General features: G+C 38.0%; 1 protein-coding gene across 7 annotated transcripts in view; it reads right to left on the bottom strand.

Annotated features, from left to right (window-relative positions):
* Positions 1-19238, bottom strand: part of UBR2 (ubiquitin protein ligase E3 component n-recognin 2) — a 130623-nt gene that overhangs the window by 105187 nt on the left and 6198 nt on the right. For 6 of the 7 annotated variants that reach the window (XR_002824582.1, XM_004379458.3, XM_004379457.2 and 3 more), the window contains exon 2: positions 16689-16948. Coding sequence is in view for 6 of the 7 variants with exons in the window: in XM_004379458.3 (XP_004379515.1) it covers positions 16689-16948 (260 nt within the window). In the remaining variant the exon portion in view is untranslated. Of the gene's footprint in view, positions 1-16688; positions 16949-18294; positions 18396-19238 lie in introns of all 7 variants that reach the window. The other variant, XM_023734206.1, reaches the window with a different exon arrangement.

Raw genomic sequence — 19238 nt, 5'->3', positions numbered from 1 at the left:
TGACTGTTTTGGTGAAGTCTTTTGATGAGCCTAAGTGTTTGATTTTTAGGAGCTCCCAGTTATCTAGTTTCTCCTCTGGTGTTTGTGCATTGTTACTTACGGTCTGTATCCTGTTTATGCCATGTATTAGGGCTCCTAGCGTTGTCCCTATTTTTTCTTCCGTGATCTTTACTGTTTTTGATTTTATATTTAAGTCTGATCCATTTTGAGTTAGATTTCGTGCATGGTGTGGGCTATGGGTCTTGTTTCAGCTTTTTGCAGATGGCTATCCAGTTATGCCAGCACTACTTGTTAAAGAGACTGTCTTTTCCCCAATTAATGGACTTTGGGCCTTTTTGTCAAATTATCAGCTGCTAAGAAGTGGATGAATTTATGTCTCGATTATCAATTCTGTTCCACTGGTCTATGTATCTGTTGTTGTACCAGTACCAAGCTGTTCTGACTACCGCGGTGGTATAATAGGTTCTAAAATCAGGTACTGTGAGACCTGCCACTTTGTTCTTTTTCTTGAGTAATGCTTTACTTATTCGGGACCTCTTCCCTTTCCATATGAGGTTGGTGATTTTTTTTCTCCATCTTATTAAAAAATGCCAGTGGAATTAGGATCGAGATCACATTGTATCTGTAGATTGCTATGGTAGAACTGACATTTTCACAATGTTGAGTCTACCTATCCATGAGCAAGGTATGTTTTTCGACTTATGCAGGTCTCTTTTGGTTTCTTGCAGTAGTGTCTTGTAGTTTTCACTGTATAGGTCTTCTACATCTCTGGTTAGATTTATCCCTAAGTATTTTATCTTCTTGGGGGCTGTTGTAAATGGTATTGATTTGGTGATTTCCTCTTCAAGGTTCCATTTGTTGGTGTAATGGAATCCAACTGATGTTTGTATGTTTATTTCGTATCCTGGAACTTTGCTGAAATCTTCTATTAGTTCCAGTAGTTTTCTTGTAGATTCTTCGGGGTTTTCTGTGTATAAGATCATATTATCTGCAAATAGAGATACTGTGACTTCCTCCCTACTAATTTGGATGCCCTTTATTCCTTTTTCTAGCCAACTGCTCTGGCTAGGACCTCCAGCACAATGTTGAATAAGAGTGGTGATAAAGGGCATCCTTGTCTGGTTCCCATTCTCAAGGGGAATGCTTTCAAAGTCTCTCAATTTAGGGTGATGTTGGCTGTTGGCTTTGTACAAATGCCCTTAATTATACTGAGGAATTTCCCTTCTATTCCTATTTTGTTGAGTTTTTATCATGAATGGGTGTTGGACTTTGCCAAATGCCTTTTCTGCATCAATTGATAAGATCATGTGGTCCTTGTCTTTTATTTATGTGATGGATTATATTGATTGTTTTTCTAATGTTGAACCATCCCTGCAAACCTGGTATAAATCCCACCTGATCATGGTGAATTATTTTTTTGATACGTTGCTGAATTCTATTGCCTAGAATTGTGTTGAGGATGTTTGCGTCACACGTTTAAAGATTTTAATAGCCCTTTCTAGTAACTGATAGAACTAAGCACACAAAAAAATAAGGATATGTAAGTCCTGAATGACACTATCAATCACCTTGTCCTAACCGACGTTTACAGAATATTACACCCAGTTAACTGCAGAATATACATTCTTTTCAAGTGCAGATGCAAAGTTCAAGATTGATCATATGCTGTGCCATAAAACAAGGCTCAATAAAATTCAAAAGACCCCAATTTTAAGAAACATGTAATTACATTAGAAATCAATAACAATATACCATACCAAAAAACCAAACCCACTGTTGTCAAGTCGATTCTGACTCATAGCGACCCTAAAAGACAGAGCAGAACTGCCCCATAGGGTTTCCAAGGCTGTAAATCTTTACAGAAGCAGACTGCCACATCTTTCTGCTGGTAGGTTTGAATCATCAACCTTCTGGTTAGAAGCTCAGCACTTTAACCACTGCGCCACCAGGGCTCCTCAGTAATAATATAATATCTGGAAAAGCCCCAAATATTTGGAAATTAAACAATACACTTTTTTTCTTTTTAATTGTACTTTAGATGAAGGTTTACAGAACAAATAGATTTTCATTAAACAGTTACTACACGTTGTTTTATAACAGTGGTTAACAACCCCACAACATATCAACATTGTCCCTTCTCGATCTTGGGTTCCCTATTACCAGCTTTCCTGTCCCCTCCTGCCTTCTAGTCCTTGTCCCTGGACTGTTGTGCCCCATTAGTCCCGTTTTGTTTTATGGGGCTGTCTAATCTTTGTCTGAACGGTGAACCTTGGGAGTGACTTCATTACTGAGCTAAAAAGGTATCTGAGGGCCACAGTCTTGGGGTTTCTCTGGTCTCTGTCAGGCCAGTAAGTCTGGTCTTTTTTGGTGTGTTAGAATTTTGTTCTACATTTTTTTCCAGTTCTGTCTAGGACCCTCTGTTGTGAGCCTGGTCAAAGCAGTCAGGGGTGGTAGCCAGGCACCATCTAGTTGTACTGGACTCAGTCTGGTGGAGGCCATAGTAGTTGTGGTCCACTAGTCCTCTGGACTAACCTTTCCTTTGTATCTTGTTTTCTTCATTCTCCCTTGCTCCCGAAGGAGTGAGACCAGTGGAGTATCTTAGATGGCTGCTTGCAGGTTTTTAAGACCCCGGACGTTACTCACCAAGGTAGAATATAGAACATTTTCTTTATAAACTGTGTTATGCCAATTGAGCTAGATGTTCCCCGAGACCATGATCCCCAGAGTCCTCCGCCCAGTAATTCAGTCCCTCAAGGTAAACAATACACTTCTAAATAACCCATGGATTAAAGAAGAAAGTATAAACATATTAAATCCAAAATAAGTAGAGGAAAATAATAACAAGAACAGAAATCGATAAAACAGAGAAGACAGATAAAAGAGAGACAACACAAATTACCAATATCAGGAATGAAAGAGAAGCTACTACAGATATCAAAAGCCTAATGAAATATGCACAACTTTATGCCAATAAATTTGACAACACAGATGAAATATATTCCTTGAAAAATTCTATGCACCAAACCTGACACAAGACAAAAGAAAACTCTGAATAACTCTAGTAAGTAAAAAAGAAATTGAATCTGTTACTAAAAAAACTTCCTTATAAAGAAAACTCTAGGCCTTGATAGTTTTGTTTTACTGGTGAAATTCTTTTAAGCATTTAAGAAAGAAGACCAATCTTATACAAATTCTTCCAGTAAACAGAGAAAGAAAGAATATTTCCCAGTTTATTTTAAGTGCCAGCATAAATGATACCAAAACCCGACAAAGACATTACAAGAAAACTACAGATTGATATCCTTCATGGAACATAGACATAAAAATCCTTAACACATTAGCAAATTTAATCTAGCAATATGTAAAAAATACAATACATGATAACCAAGTAGGGTTTATCCCAGGAATGAAAAACACTTGAAAAATCAGTCAATGGAATCCACCATATTAATGGAATAAAGGAGAAAAACTGTATGATCACCTCAATAAATGCAGTAAAAGTGCTTGGCAACATTCGATAACGATTTATATTAAAATGACAAAAAGTAAAAAACCTTCAGACAAACTAGGAAAAGAAGGGTACTTCCTCAATGAGATAAAGGGTATATATGACAAAGTTACACTTAACGTCATAATTAATAGTGAAAGACTAAATGCTTTCCCCCTAAGATTGAGAACAAGGCCAGGATGTCTACTTTCAGCACTGCAATAAGGCAGGAAAAATAAATAAAAGGAAAACGGATTGGAAAGGAAGAAGTAAAACTGTCCCCATTCACAGAGGACATGATTATTTATACAGAAATCCTAATGCCCAAAACCCCAAATGAAACAAAATAAAACTATCAGAACTAGTAAGTAAATTTAGCAAGGCCACAGGGTACAAGTTCAACATCAGAAATCAATTCTATTCTTTTATATCAGCAAACAAATGGAAATTAAAATTAAGAAAAAATTCATTTTACAACAGCATCATAAAATACTTAGAAATACAACAAAAGGTGTGCACAACCTCTACATAAAAACTATAAGACATTGCCGAGAAAAATTAAAGAACTTAATAAACAAAGAGGTAGAACACTGTGGTGTAATGAATTACTTAATATGGCCCTTCTAGCCATGGTCTTTGTGACTCACACATAATGACTGAGTGGGACTAGGCAAATGAGGTATACGAAACCTGTGATGGTTGGGGTTACGTGTCACCTTGGCTAGGCCACGATTCTCAATATTGTATGGTTGTCCTCCATTTTGTGGATCCTGACACCTCTACCTACTGATGAGGCAGGATTGATGTAGGGTGTGTCTTGTGTCGCAACCTTGCAGAAGGGCATGACTCAAGTCCTACCTTTATTCAAGTTATGCTCTTCCCTGGGGTGTGGCCTGCATCTAAGATACATGTGTGAATGAACTGGCAAGGCCATCTCTCTCTGTATCTGGATCCTGTGTCCGGTTCATGATCAACTGACCTCCAGCAATGCCACTCCTAGGGATTTATCCAGGAAAAAAATAAACATATGTCCACAAAAACACTTGTATAAGAATGTTCACAGAAGCTTTATTCACAATAGCCAAAAAGCAGAAATAACCTAAATGTTCATCAAGAGGACAATGGATTGTGGGCAATTGTGATACACTCATATAATAAAATACTACTCAGCAATACAAAGGAACAAAGTTCTAATAATATTAACATCATGGATGAATCTCACAGACCTTATGCTGATGGAAAGAAGCCAGACACAAAACAGTACATACTGTATGATTCCATTTTAATGAAGTTCTAGAAGCAGCAAAATTAATCTAAAGTGAAAAATCAGAATGGTCATTGCCTAAAGGGGGTGGAGCCCACAAAAGGGAAATCTCTAGGGAGACATATATGTTGCATAATTTGATAAGGGTGTGAGTTATGTGAGGTTAACTACTGTCAAAAATGTACAATCAAGGTTCATGCCTTTCAATATATGTAAATTTTCCCTTAAAAGACACACACACACACACACACACACACACACACACACAGAGTCTCTCTCTCTCTCTTTCAAATAGGGTGTCAGTAGAAAGCTTTTGGTAAATTTACTTGAAATTCCACTTACAGGTATTTACCTTGAAAAATACTGAAATGTGTAAAAGGTATGTGTACACACATATGCACAGGGCGTTTTTTAAAAACCAGTACTGTTTCCTATAAGAAAAAAACTAGAAATTCACCATTTCTAATTTCGTTAATAGGTCTGTGTAGTAAGGTATTTGGCCTGACCAGAAAACCCTATAAAATACAATTCTACCCTGTACACGTGGGGTCGCCATGAATGGAAATTGACTCAGGGTAACTAATAACAACAAAGACAGTCTGGCCTTTGACCTGTCTCCTGGGAGGTAATCTCTAGACCTTCAGAATTTCCTAAGTGAACAAATTTGTCTTTGTTATTCATGGTGGACCCCTTGCACCACAAGTGAGAGTTTATGCTAATGAGGTGACTCACTGTGGGCCCCTCTAGAGATAGTTTTTGCCAACAAGATCGGAAGAGGGAAGGAACTGGTCACATCAGAAAGATCAACCAGATTAGTGAGTTGGGGCCTTAGGTCATGTGATATCAGTCTGACCTCTTGGGAGAGTGGCTGGAGATGGAGTTCAAGTAATAGGCAATGAAACAATCAATGTCGCCTACATAATGAAGCCTCAATCAAAACTTCTGGACACTGAAGCTCAAATGAGTGTCTCTGGCTGACAGTACTCTGAGTATTGTTACATATTGTAGTTGGGAGTAAGTAACACTTTCCAGGGAGTAACACTTTCACAGGCAGAGGACAACAGAAGCTCCGAGCGTGGACTCATTCTACACTTTGCCCTGTGCATCTCTTCTTTTGGCTGGTTCTAATGTGTAGCTTTTTGCTGCAATAAAACTGTAATTCTAAGTATAGCACTTTCCTGAGTTCTGAGCCATTCTAGTTAATTATCAAACCTGAGGGTGATTTTGGGAAACCCTCGAACTTGCAGTTGATATTAGAAGTCTTTGGCGGATTTGGCAGTGTGGAGGACTGTGGCCTTAACCTCACAGTTTTACGAACTCTGGGTAGTTGGCGTCTAACATGAGAGCAGTCCTGTAGAGAACGTTCCCTCTGACTTTGTCATTTGGCAAACTCCTTACATGTCAATCAAATAAATTATGGCCTGTTGTTACAATAGAGTATTACAAATACTACACAGCAGTTAAAAATAATAAGGTAAATTTATATATGTTGACATGGAAAGATCATCAAGACCAATTGTTGAAAGGAAAAAAGTAAACCAAAATTACAGTATATACCATATAATTTCATTATATGGTATATATTATAATTGTGGCTTAAAAAAAAAAACCTGTTGTCATCGAGCGATTCTGGTTCATAGCGACCCTATAGGACAGAGCAGAACTGCCCCAGAGGGTTTCCAAGGAGCAGCTGGTGGATTCGAACTGTTGAACTTTTGGTTAGTAGCCATAGCTCTTAACCACTGCGCCACCAGGGCTCCCACTTGTGGCTTATTTTTTTTAAATAGTTATTTAAAAATAACTATTTTTAAAACTAACACAGCATTGATTTCAATCTCCGGATTATTCATGTTAAAAAGAAATAGCCTGAAAATAAAACTCTGCTAAAGAAGATCAGGGCTTCAAGTTTTTTTAAAAGCGAGAAACTATACAAGCAACTCTTACTGGAAAAAAAGTGGTTCTATATTAGAGCTTTATACTTCTAGGCAGAAAACAAAACTAACCTCTCTGTCTGAGGTATTACATATAGCTTAGTACAGTATCTGAAAACTAAATATGCACTTAAAAAAAAATCACCTTACATATGTGTAATACTTCATAGTTCCTAAGTGCTTTTATATACATTACCTCATTTTATCCCAACGACTCAATGAGGTACAAAAAGATTATTATTATTCCTATTGCTTGTGTCATAGAGTAAACATCTGTACTCTGATTACCGTAAAATTGAGATATTTATTGAAAGAAAAGCGACAGCTCCAGCTGGGAATAAACTGACCTCCATGTGGTGGAAGCCAGAAATTCAAAACGGCCACTCAGCAGTGACATTTTATAGAACACTGAATATGAAACACGTTATTTGATTGGTATTTACAAACTTAGATCACTGAAACACATTACTTGATTGGTAATCACAGGCTTACATCCTCGAAAGGCATTACTCAATTGGTAGTCCATTATTTTAAGGCAGGGCTTCCTGTGCTGAGTTGTGTAAGGCGATTGGCTTAAAAGGGTACATGTCTCTTTCTTACATTGGTTACAGTGCAAGGGTTGCAGTGTAGTTACGTCATCACTACTGGACATTCCTCTCTTAGAAACACTACAGAAAATGGCTGCCTCCAAGGTGGAAATGGAACTCCCAACGGGGAATCACACCAAATCCTCAAATTGGTCATTTCAGATCCTATCAGGTACCTTAAATTTTTCTTTAATTCCTTTACACATCTGGATGAGAAATCTGAGGAATCTAAGGCTTAGGGAAGTTTAGTGGCTTGTGAAAGAGATGACACAATTTATTAAGTTGTGGGCTAGAAGAGAGGAACTCTTCACACCCTGCTATATGACACAATCTCCAAAACCCTAAAACAATCAATGCTGAAAAGACTTCTAATGATCATTCACATCCACATCTGTATTCCTTTCAGATACACCAGAGAACTACACTTGCCCATTCCATTTTACAGCTGAACAGAGGCTAGTTCTGGCCAACAGGATATGCACAAGATTGTGGTTTCTGAGCCCAGGCATTTATTTGGTGGGGAAGATCATATTTTGACTACTCTCTTCCTAACAGAGAACTTGTTGTCAGGTGCCACTGAGTCAATTTCGACTCACTGCAATCTCATGTGACAGAGCAGAAGTGCTCCATGAGTTTTCTTGGCTGTAATCTTTACAGAAGCAAACTGCCAGGTCTTTCTCCCACAGAGCTGCTAGGTGGATTTGAACTGCCACCCTTCTGGTTAGCAGCTGAGCATGTAATCATTGCACCACAAGGACTCCTTCAATAGAGAACTAAGGTAGAGACAAATACCATAAAGATTAGCCAAAAGCCTGGAAACAAACAGATGACTCTTTCTGATGTCACAGATGCTTCACCAAAACAATTTCTTATGATCGATACAATTTTAAAAACTATACACAAATAACTCTCCACAGGAAAATTAACCCATTCCCTCTACAAAGCCTTTTCCCAAGACCTACACATACAAGACTCCTGAATACCATTCTTTTTCTAGTGAAAGAAAATCTCCCCACTGTAGACATCAGTCACCCTTATAATGAAGGGTCTAGTCAAGAAACTTCACAGAGTTCCAATAACCATATTTCATCTTTCCAAATGACAGACTCCATGTCATTTCACCAGGGTACTGGGTTTCATGGGAACACCTACTTCTAACATGAGACATTCATCCCTAGCACCTGGAATGGCCATTTACCAAGAGTTTACTATGTACCAAGAACTATACAAAGGATCTCATTTAACCTGTCAATACCATATTGGTATTAACCCCAACTCACAGTTGAAGAAACCGCAGTTTAGATACACCCTTTTTAAAGAGTCTGATCCAAACTTGGACCCTAGAGGGCCCTTTTATATGTTAAAACCCTTTGTCCTCCCAGGCTACTTGTCTGCCCCAGTACAGGTTACCAGATACTGCTTTCTTTCATCCACAGTTCAGGGAATTGGCCAATATGCCTCTCTTCTTTCTGGCTACTACAACCTACTCTCTTCTTCCTTGGTTCCTCCTCCCCGTAAGACTGGCTAAAAGGCAGATTTTCTTCCCTTCGTACCTGTACTATTTTCTATTCCTCACCCCCTATCCTCAACTAGCACATCCCCTTTTCATAGAGTTTTTGCTATTAGCCACTAAAAGGAAATAGATGATGTAATATAAACAGAACACAGATGAGATTACGAATTTTAAAATTCTCAAAAAGTACTATCTTTCATACACTGCTGGTGGGAGTGTAGATTGGGAAAACTTTTGTAGCAATATAAAAATCTAAAATCCATCCATCTTTTGACCTAGCAATTCTACTTCTAGGAATTTATCCTATGCATATACTTCTACATGTGCACAAAGACACATACAAAGATGTTCAATGCAGTATTATTTGTTAATACCGGAAACAACATAAATGTCTACTAATAAAAGACTAGTGAAGTACAGGAGAGAACACCCACACAATGGAACACTATACACCATTAATAAGAAAAGGCAGTGCTCAATATATTGCTATGTAACAATCTTCAGGTTAAATTTTAAATGAAATAAGCAACATAAGAACTGTTTATGTGGAATGCTAGCATTTATCAAAAAAAGAATATAAAAATGCTCACATATGCACAGAATATCTGGAGGATACACAAGAAACTAGTAATAACAGTGGTTATTTCTGTGTACAGGAAGGGAAATTAAGAGATGAGGGAAGGATACCTTTCATAGTATACACTTTTATACCTTTCGAATGTTGTACCACTTCATGTTTTGCCTATTAAACTTTTAAAGTCAATTTTTTAAAAAAGCAGTGGCTAAACTGTTCTTTAACCTTAGTAAATGAACTCTTGTGACTCTCTTTAAATGATGTCATCTAAGCAAAAAAATCCTGTCCTCACACCATGAGGCATTCCTCCCATTTTTGGTGCCTTCCTTTCCCTTGATTATATGCATCCTATAAATATGAAATAAGTATGAACGGGTCAACCTATACCCTCCAGACTCTAGTGAAATATTTATATCACGGAGAAAACCTAGACTGAAATACTCAAGTTTAAACTTCAAATACGGGCAAATAGCTTATCATAGTACACCATGGTAATAAATATACTCCTTTTCCTACCATCCCACCCTACCCAAACTCCCAGAAGCCTAAACTATGCTCACTATTGAAAACAAGGTTCTTCTTATTGTCCCTTCTAGTAATGGAAGATCTCAGGACCCTGTCACTTAATCAGGGTCTCCTTATAAAGTATCCGAACTATAAGTTTTCCCAGCACCCAACCTCTTTTCCTCTAGGATGGACCCGTGCATAGACATACAAGGGATTCCTGGGACTAACAAAATTCCTGAATACAGGACTTCCCCAACTTACAACATATTCAAGTTACGATGAACCACACTTATGACTGTCAGTATATCTAGAACACTGCATCTTCCTGGGAGGAAGTGATGGGAAAATGCATGCAGGGGATATGGAAAAACTTGCTGAATTATGTGAATAGGCTCTAAGCATTTGATCAAGATAATATGATGGAAGAGACTGGTGGGAAAATCGCCCATAGAGCAAGAATGCTGAGTTTAGAACTTGACATCGCCGATGTGCAACAGCTTGGAAATCACGAAGAAGGGGAATTGACAGATCAGGACTTAATGGATTTTGAAGAGGAAAGAAATGTTAAAGAAGAAATAATGAGGAAGAGGAAGCAGAGAAGTTGTCAAAAAATTTTACACAGATAAGGATAGCTGGAGTTTTTTCTAAGCTAAATCAGGGGCTTCAGTTGCTTGAAAACATGGACCTAAGCACTGACTGCTCTGCTAAAGTCAACAGGCAGACTCAGGAAGCAGTGAGATGTTACTGCGAAATATATGAAGAAAAAAAGAAAAAGACCATACAGACAACTCTCTCTAATTTTCTGACTAGAAACACCATCCTCATTCCCAGGGATAATCCAGAACCTTCCACAAGTGGAGTTATTACTGCAACTGACAAAATGCCAATATCATCCAACTCTTTTTCATCATCACAGTAAATTTTTATGATTTGTATTTTTTTAAATGTATGTATGTATTAAAATACACCCATAAGTTTAAATGTAATGTTTCCAAGTCCCAAAGACAAAGTTCAGATTTATAAAGATACTGATAACACAAGCCAATAATAATGAAAACTTAAAAAAGGAGTATTTGACTTACATCACAACTGACTTACTACAGAGTCCTTGGAACAGAACCCCACTGTAAGTCAGGGACTACCTGGACTGTACCTATGGTTAAAAGAGTCCCAAAGAAGTGAAACGACAATAAGTTCACAAGAGATTAATGCCCCGTGTAGCTGTCTTGTTAATTAACTGGCTGGGTACAAGATGAATATTTGAAATTGTAAAATCCAAAATGGAAAGGATTTCCTGTACATAATCAAAAATAATATCCTAGAAAATAGCTAGTTTATAATTAAATGTGATATTGTCAATGGATAGGACATTGTATGAACATGTGCCGCAAAAAGGAATACTCAAGCATTTTAACTAAAGTAGGAACAGCAAAATAACATCTTTAAAACTGTCTTCTGTACTTTGAATAACATCACAGACATTTGCTCAACAAATATTTGCTAAGCACATAACACAAATGAGGCACTACATATGTGCCCAACATCTGCAGTTGGGAAATAGCAGCTCACAGACCAGTCCAACTGAGAATAATAAGAAAAAAGGATTCAGGCCAAGTCCACGATTCTGAGTCAAAACAGCTCTTTCTACAGCCAAAATACAGATTTTTAAAAAAAATATTGTGTGGACATACTTGTGGAACAGAAGACAGTACTGCAATGCAACTTGATTTTCTGTTTAAGAATCGGAGTTGCGCTGTGTAGTACCAAGATTTCTGTGTTTCAGCAGAATGACCAAAAAAAAAGGTTGCTATCTATATATACATGTTTTTTTTTTTGGCCAAGAGCATTAAAAAAAAAAAAAACTACCTAAATCATAGCGAACATTTCATAAGTTGATATTTTAACAAGAAAGGACATCTCTCAGAATTTAGAAACTAAACAAATTTAGCTGCAAGAAAAACTCAGTACGTTTCCTCTAGTTTTTTCCTCATCTTAGTGTCTACGAGTGAAAAACTCACCATAAATCAATATTTGAGAAAGAAAGGTAAAACAAAAGAACATGGACTTTAGAGTCAGAGAGCCCTGGTTTCAGGCTGTACAACTGCAGGGAAGTCACTTAACCTCTCTGGACTTCAGGGATATCATCTCAGAGGTTTTGGGAAGGATTAAATATGATTACTTATAAAGTGCTTAGCATTAAATCTGGCACCCAGAAGGTGCTCAAGAAACGTAAGAAACTTTCATTGGTTAAAATAAATTTTGGGACTTCCACTTTTGGCTACAGAGTACCTGGAATTGAACTAGACCTCCCACTATGAACAACCATAAAACTAGGTGAAGTACATGAGGCATCTATTGTATTAGACAACCGAAGACTGCAGTAACGAAGAAAAGGAAAATTCATGAGGTGAGCCCCATGATCACCTTGACTTTCAGCTAGGGGTAATTTCCCACCTGCAGCACAGCTGCTAGAGTCTAAGCAGAGCATGAAGGTCCTGCTGAGCTGAGACTAGATCAGAGAATGGGCAGATAAAACAGCTAGAATCAGTGGGTCAGTGCACCAGAGGGAAGGGACGAGTGCAGGGTGAAGGCAGCGTGGGAAAAGGCAGAAATCTACGAGGGGGACGCCCAATAGTCCCTGGCTGAGAGCTGGGTTCCACAAGCACAGGGTGATAATCCCCAAGTCTACCACAGAATGGCTGCTCTGGAATAAAGAGTGTCACAGACATACCTGATGTCAAGCAGTGCCAGAGGACTTTGGATTTCTAGACAGAAAGTAAGGAAGTACTCAAAAAATGATGGGGACATGAAACTGACAAAGACGACAGCTTCAGGGGCTCCTGCTAGCCAAATCTAGAGCAACTGGAGATCAAGATAATTGTACTCCATGAATACATACGAATATAGATAGACAGACAGACACAGTTGATCCTCATTATTTGCAGATTTTCTATTTGTGAATTTGCCTACTCACTAAAATTTATTTGTAATGCCAAAATCAACACTCGTGATACTTTCATGGATATTTGCAGACATGCGCAGAGTGGTGAAAAATTTGAATAATTCCCAGCTGAGGTCAAACAAGGCAATGCTCTGCCTTCTTGGTTCAATTCTCTTACTATAAACAAGCGTCGTTTTTGCAGTCTATTTAGCGTCACATTATTCGCTTTTGTGTTTTTTGTTGATAATTTTTTTAAATGTTTAAATGGTCCCTAAGTGTAGGGCTGAAGTACTGTGATGTGCCTTACTCAGAAAATACATTGTTAGATGAGCTTCGTTCAGGCAGTGAGTTATAGTGCCGTTGGCAGTGAGTTCAATGTTGATTAATCAACAATATGGGACATCCAGCAAAACGAAGAGGAAATTCGCCGTACACATCAGGAAGCTGCAGAAGTGCTAAGGTAACACCTAAGCTCGTGATCAAACTATAGAAAAGATGAAAAAGTGGCTAAATTTGTGGATTCATGAGACAACAACTGTCTTAGTCATCTAGTGCTGCTATAACAGAAATACCACAAGTGGAGGGCTTTAACAAAGAGAAGTTTATTTCCTCACAGTAAAGTAGGCTAAAGGTCCATATTCAGGGCGTCAGCTCCAGGGGAAGGCTCTCTCTCTGTCAGCCTTCTCATCAATATTCCCCATGACTAGGAGCTTCTCTGTGCAGCGACCCCGGGTCCAAAGGACACGCTCTGCTCCCAGTGCTGCTTTCTTGGTTGTTTGAGGTCCCCCCACTCTCTGCTTGCTTCCCTTTCCTTTTATCTCTTGTAAGATAAAACACAGTGCAGGCTACACCCTAGGGAAAGTCCCTTTACACTGGATCAGGGATGTGACCTCAGTAAGGGTGTTATACAATCCCACCCTAATCCTTTTAACATAAAATTATAACGACAAAATGGAGGACAACCACACAATACTAGGAGTCATGGCCCAGCCAAATTGATACACACAGTTTTGGGGGGACATAATTCAATCCATGACAACAACTGATTAAAAAAAGCATAGTGGACAGCATTTTGTGAGGTTGAAAGCCAAAGAAATTTAAGGTCACCTTACCCAGGGCCAAGAAAATGTTAAACCTTTCTTGGCTAGTATTTTATTGTAAGAAAAAATACTGATTCAATTAATTATTTGTAAGAAATACATTAAATAAAGTATCTCTAAACAGAAACACACATAAAACAAGGTTATATATCTATCGGTTGATGAAAATACTATGACCACAGGCTCAAAGAAGTCCAACCTGATATTTTGCCCAGAAGCAACAGCTCAGTATTTGCTAATTCAGAGCTTGTGGTAACTTTATAGAGCGTAACTACTGTGAAAACAATGAAACTCAACTGTTAAGTTGAAAGTTTGATGAGAAACAGGATATTTAATAGTCTCAAAGTACCCCTTACAAAATACCGATTCATTCCAGAAGGAAAAACAGTAATTTTACAGTAGAGAAGCCTTGCAGACACCTCCTTAATCAAGTGATCAAAGTTAACATCACTAGTTATGGAACAAATCAAAATCATATGCCACCTGATAGGGTGCAATGAGAACACACCACTTCTATGGTATTCCTGCCTAAGATGCAACTTGAATCTAATTATAAAGAAATATCAGACAAATCCAAGTTGAGAGACATTTTCAAAATAACTAGCCTATAATATTTAAAAGTATCAAGATCATGAAAGTCAAAGAAAAACCAAGGAAACGTTCCATATTGAAGATTAAAAGAAATGACACTGAAATGCATGATTTAGAACTCGATCCTTTTGTTACAAAGGACACTATTGGGACAACTGGGTCTCAATTTCCTCATCTGTAAAATCATGAGGTTAAATAAGATGTACTGTTCCAAAAAGAAGTTTTTGTAAATACAAATAAACAAAAAACCTAGATCTAACAATCTTTCAACATATAAAATGATCTCTATTGGTATTCTAACCATACTGATAAAGAAAGGCTACCAGAGACACTCAGAGGCCTTAACCAAAAGTATATCAAATTTAAGTCTTATAGGAAAAAACTCAAATGAAAAAAATGTTGAACAATACCTCCATTAATAATAGTACATCCACACAATGGAATATGATCTAGTTTTATAAGCTGATATGGAAAGCTGTCAAGAATTTGTTAAAGAACAAATTTGTTCCAGTACATATATACACACATACACGACATATTCCCTTTTGTATGTGTATGTGTGCATGTATGTGTGTTTAAGATAGCCATACATGTAGGCTTATATATGAATAGATATTTTCTAAAACATACATAACAAAATGTTAGAAAGGTTACTTCTGGGAAGTAGAAATGGATAGTCAAAAAGGGGTTAGGGTACTTTACTCTCCCTACCCTTGTGTACTCAATTCTCACCAAGAAATTTTTAAAAAAGTCATTATAGAAACAATAAGTAATATAGCACCCAGATCTTGGTTTCTAAATACCATTCCCAACTAAAAGGAAACTCCTTAGAGAAATGGCTGATTCTAGATACGGGTCAGTGTTAAGTACAAGTGAGCTGTGAACATCTTGTAGTGACAGAAAGAAGAATGCTGGCACTCAAAAATTAATGAAGCCACGTGAAAAGGACAAAGAAGTTAGTGTGAAGGGACTACCACTGGCCAAATCTGGACAATCTGAACATCAACAAGAATCAGTGTAATTAAAAAATTATGAAGAAAAGCAAGGAAGTGATTATTACAAAAGTCAAGAGAGCATACGGCAAGCTTCTGGAATGCTGGTGATGTTCTATTTCTTGACCTGCAAAATAATCAAGTGAATTTTCATTTTCTAATTCTTTTTAAACTACACCCACTCCTCACTTATCGACATGGTTAGGTTCCAAAGACCAAGTCATCACGCAAAAATCAGCATTATGTGAAAATGGAGGATTTATTTTCTTTTCAGACCATCCATTAATCTGATTTTTTTAATTCGGAAAATATGATCATAGAAATACTAACAGCTAAGATTTATCAATGTGCTCATCACTGTGATGGGTCCAGTTATGGATTACTCCTCTGTGGAGAAGGAGGCTTGGAGGAGACAAAGCTCGATAAAGCCAGACTGTGTGACTGGGAGGGCCCAGGGCTTAACCACTTCACCTTCCTTCTGTGCTGGGTCAGAGCTTCCCTCATGAAGCCGCCTCCAGGGCTCCCCTCCCACCCCTCCAAGCCCTTCCTTCACATCCCAGAGCCTGCTCTGCCCTCTGAGCCTGGCCAGTCACTAAGGCTCAGGGCTTCCTGTGAGGGCATTGGGCTTCAGGCCCAGTTCAGCTCACTTTGGGATGTCATTAAACTTGCAAACATTTCATCCAAACACCCTCTCTGATGCTTCTTTCTTTCCTCCCTTCCCACCTCAGAGCAATTTTGAGCTGCAGGGCCTCTGGCTACATAGGAGCTGGGAACCCAGAAAGGGCACCCGCTGGCTCAGTGCTGCCTGCGTATCCACTCATTATGGAGGAGGCCTGCCCGTACAGCAGGTGTAAGTGGTGCTCCCACTGGCAGGAGGGAGCAGAGGGTGTGAGGCAGGGTGGCCCAGCTTCCTGGAGACCCTCCTCAACTCAAGGGAGGGGATGCTCCCCAGCCGTTGCTGCCATGTCCGCCGTTTCATTAATGCGCAAAATAGTTGGATAGATTTTTTACTATCATCGTGCACACAAAATGTCAGATAACAAGAGAATCAATAAGTGAACAGTAGGTGTACACATAGTTGTTATATGGACTTTTTAATATGTGTATTCCATAATTTTAAAACAAAGCTTTAGGTTTCATTAAACGAAAAGATGTCAAGTGAAAACAAGACACTTTTAGAAAGAAAATTATAATATTTTACCTGCAAGAGTACGTAGGCTCTCCTACTTTAAAAACACGACCGCAAAGATGAGAAGGTTTGTTTACTTGTTCAAGTTTTGAAAATCCAAATGCAGGATCTTCACCACAAAGGTACCATTCCATGGGTCCCAACAAAACATGCTGTGCCAGCATGTCTTCCTTCTGTGGGAAAGGGTTGGGACCCCTGCAGTAGATTTTAGGTACGTAGTGGGCTAAATGCTGGTATACTTCTCTAGTGAGGTCAGTTGCTTGCAGCCATTTCTTTAAAAAAAGAAAAAATAGTTTTAAACAGTGTCAATAAACTGGTAATTTGAATAAACCTATTCAAACCCATTTTTGTACTTTCTTGTAGGAACAAAAATACTGATAACTTGTAAATCACTTTGTTTACACTTGTCACTGTGTATGTCTTCATTCTAAACGGATAAAATTCACTTATCTTTATTAAAGTGCCAAGTATTTCAGAATTCTTCTTTATTTACAGTGAAAGTAAAAGTGAAATGAGCTCCTCCTCCTCAAAACAGCTCTTGAAGCAACCTCTGCAGGCACTACAGGAAACTGACCACACAAATCATTACATAAAGACACTAGCCACTGACCTCATCTGACTTCCTTTCTGATGCTTGGTCAAATGATAGTCTGCCTGTGATTTGGATTCTCATGTCAGTTTGTCTACAGAAACAGCATGCAGTGAATATGACCAGCCAATACAACAATAGTTACATTTCTTGTCGACTAATAAGCAAGTGTATATACCAATATTATATGATTATGTCGGTCCACAAGAGATTTTGTTCTATCAATTATGCCTTCTTTTCCTGAGCAACCTCTCTCTATAAAGTCCTTTGCTCTCCCTCCAAAAGACAAATTTAAAAAACACATTTTCCCCCCAAACCTTTATGTCCAATTGCCTGTGATAATTATACGTCGATATCTCATAGGTACCCACTCAATATGTCTAAAATGAAACTCACGATCTTCTCCCCAAATTAACTCTCATTTCCTTATTTTAGTGAACTATACTAAACTAGAAAAACCTGAAAATCTTCCCTCTTCCTCACCCCAATATCCAATTAATCATTATATGCTGTCTATTAGGCTTCCTAAACATCTCTTGAATCCACCCATTTCTTTCTCTCCATTCCCACAGTCACTACTACCTCCACTACCCTAGTCCAAACCCCTTCATCACTCATTGGGATTAGTGGTGTCCCGATCAGTCTTGTCCTTCTGCAATCTATTTTCCAATCTTGCTGCCAGAGTGATCCTTGCAAAATGTCAACTGGATCATGTCACTTAGCTTCCCGTTGTATCTGGGATCAAGTCCAAGCCCCCTGACATGGTTTACAAGATCCTTTGCCTTTATCATACTCTCCGGTTTCCAACTCCTGATCTTTAATACTCTTCTCTCTTTACTTTACAAAGCTATTTTCTATTCATTCTTCAGATGTAAGTTTATGTTTAACTTTCTCTGAGATGCCTTCTCAGCCCACTTCCCACCCCAACCTCCCTTCCCCATAACCCTCAGGGTCTAAAACAGAATCTAGCCTCAACAGGGCATTTAGTAACATCTGTTAACTGAATGACTATATGTTTATACTACTTACTGTCACATAACATTGACATTCCAGAAAGATGCTCCTTGTGCCTTTAATGAAAGCAGAGATAAAGCAGATCCAGGCCTGCAGCACGGATCAGATCTCGGTGTCTAAAAACCAAACCAAATAAGCCCTAGATAAGGCACCCTTCAAACCACCTCCTTTATTTTTCTCTTTCCGTAACTCTTAAGTCTGTCCCCTTTATTCTGTTGTTTATCTCTGTCTCCCCATCAACTCTACCTGTATGTTTATTTGTACTCCATGCTGCTTTATGTAATTACAAGTCATTGTGGCTCTAAGCCAAGTAATATTTTAAAATAAGATGACTCATTTCTACTAAAATGCAGTTAATTAAACTGCTAACATAACTCAGATCCAATGTTTACCTATGGATTACAACTTAAGTCTCAATTACATCTTTGTTAAAAAAGATGTTTAACACCATAAGAAGACAATATAAGGTTTTTGTTTTAACTATTACTTGTACAATCTTCAGCCCACTTCCCTGCTAAAACATATAGAGAGATTTTAAGTATTCATGAGGTATTATATATTAACTTTCTGGTCAATTTTACATTTTCACAGAACTCTTACTAAAAACGTAAAAATCTTGTTCGTAAGTTAAGGGACTGCATGAAAACTTGAAACAGAGGAAACAGTAAAAAAAAGTTTTCATTCCTAAGGTAAAACTATCTTTTCCAAAGGTCACTAACTTTGTTGTGTTTGGTTTATAGAAGTAGGAAAGAGAGTGAATTACTCTTAAAACAATAGCATTTGAGGGGAGACAATCCTACAGGTTTTAAGGAATCCCTCCCTTTGGAGAAATAACTCTAAATAAATTTTTAAAAAATTATAGACACACACACTGTAAGCTTAGAAATTATGATGAACAAGTAAAAAAAAGTAGTCTATTGGCCACATACAAGGATAATGTCTAGTTTTTCACCCATTAT

This window comes from Trichechus manatus, unplaced genomic scaffold (assembly GCF_000243295.1).
Source record: "Trichechus manatus latirostris isolate Lorelei unplaced genomic scaffold, TriManLat1.0 scaffold00065, whole genome shotgun sequence".
Lineage (NCBI taxonomy): Eukaryota > Metazoa > Chordata > Mammalia > Sirenia > Trichechidae > Trichechus > Trichechus manatus.
Note: the sequence above shows the minus strand (reverse complement) of the source record. Positions and strands in the feature narration are given on the sequence as shown.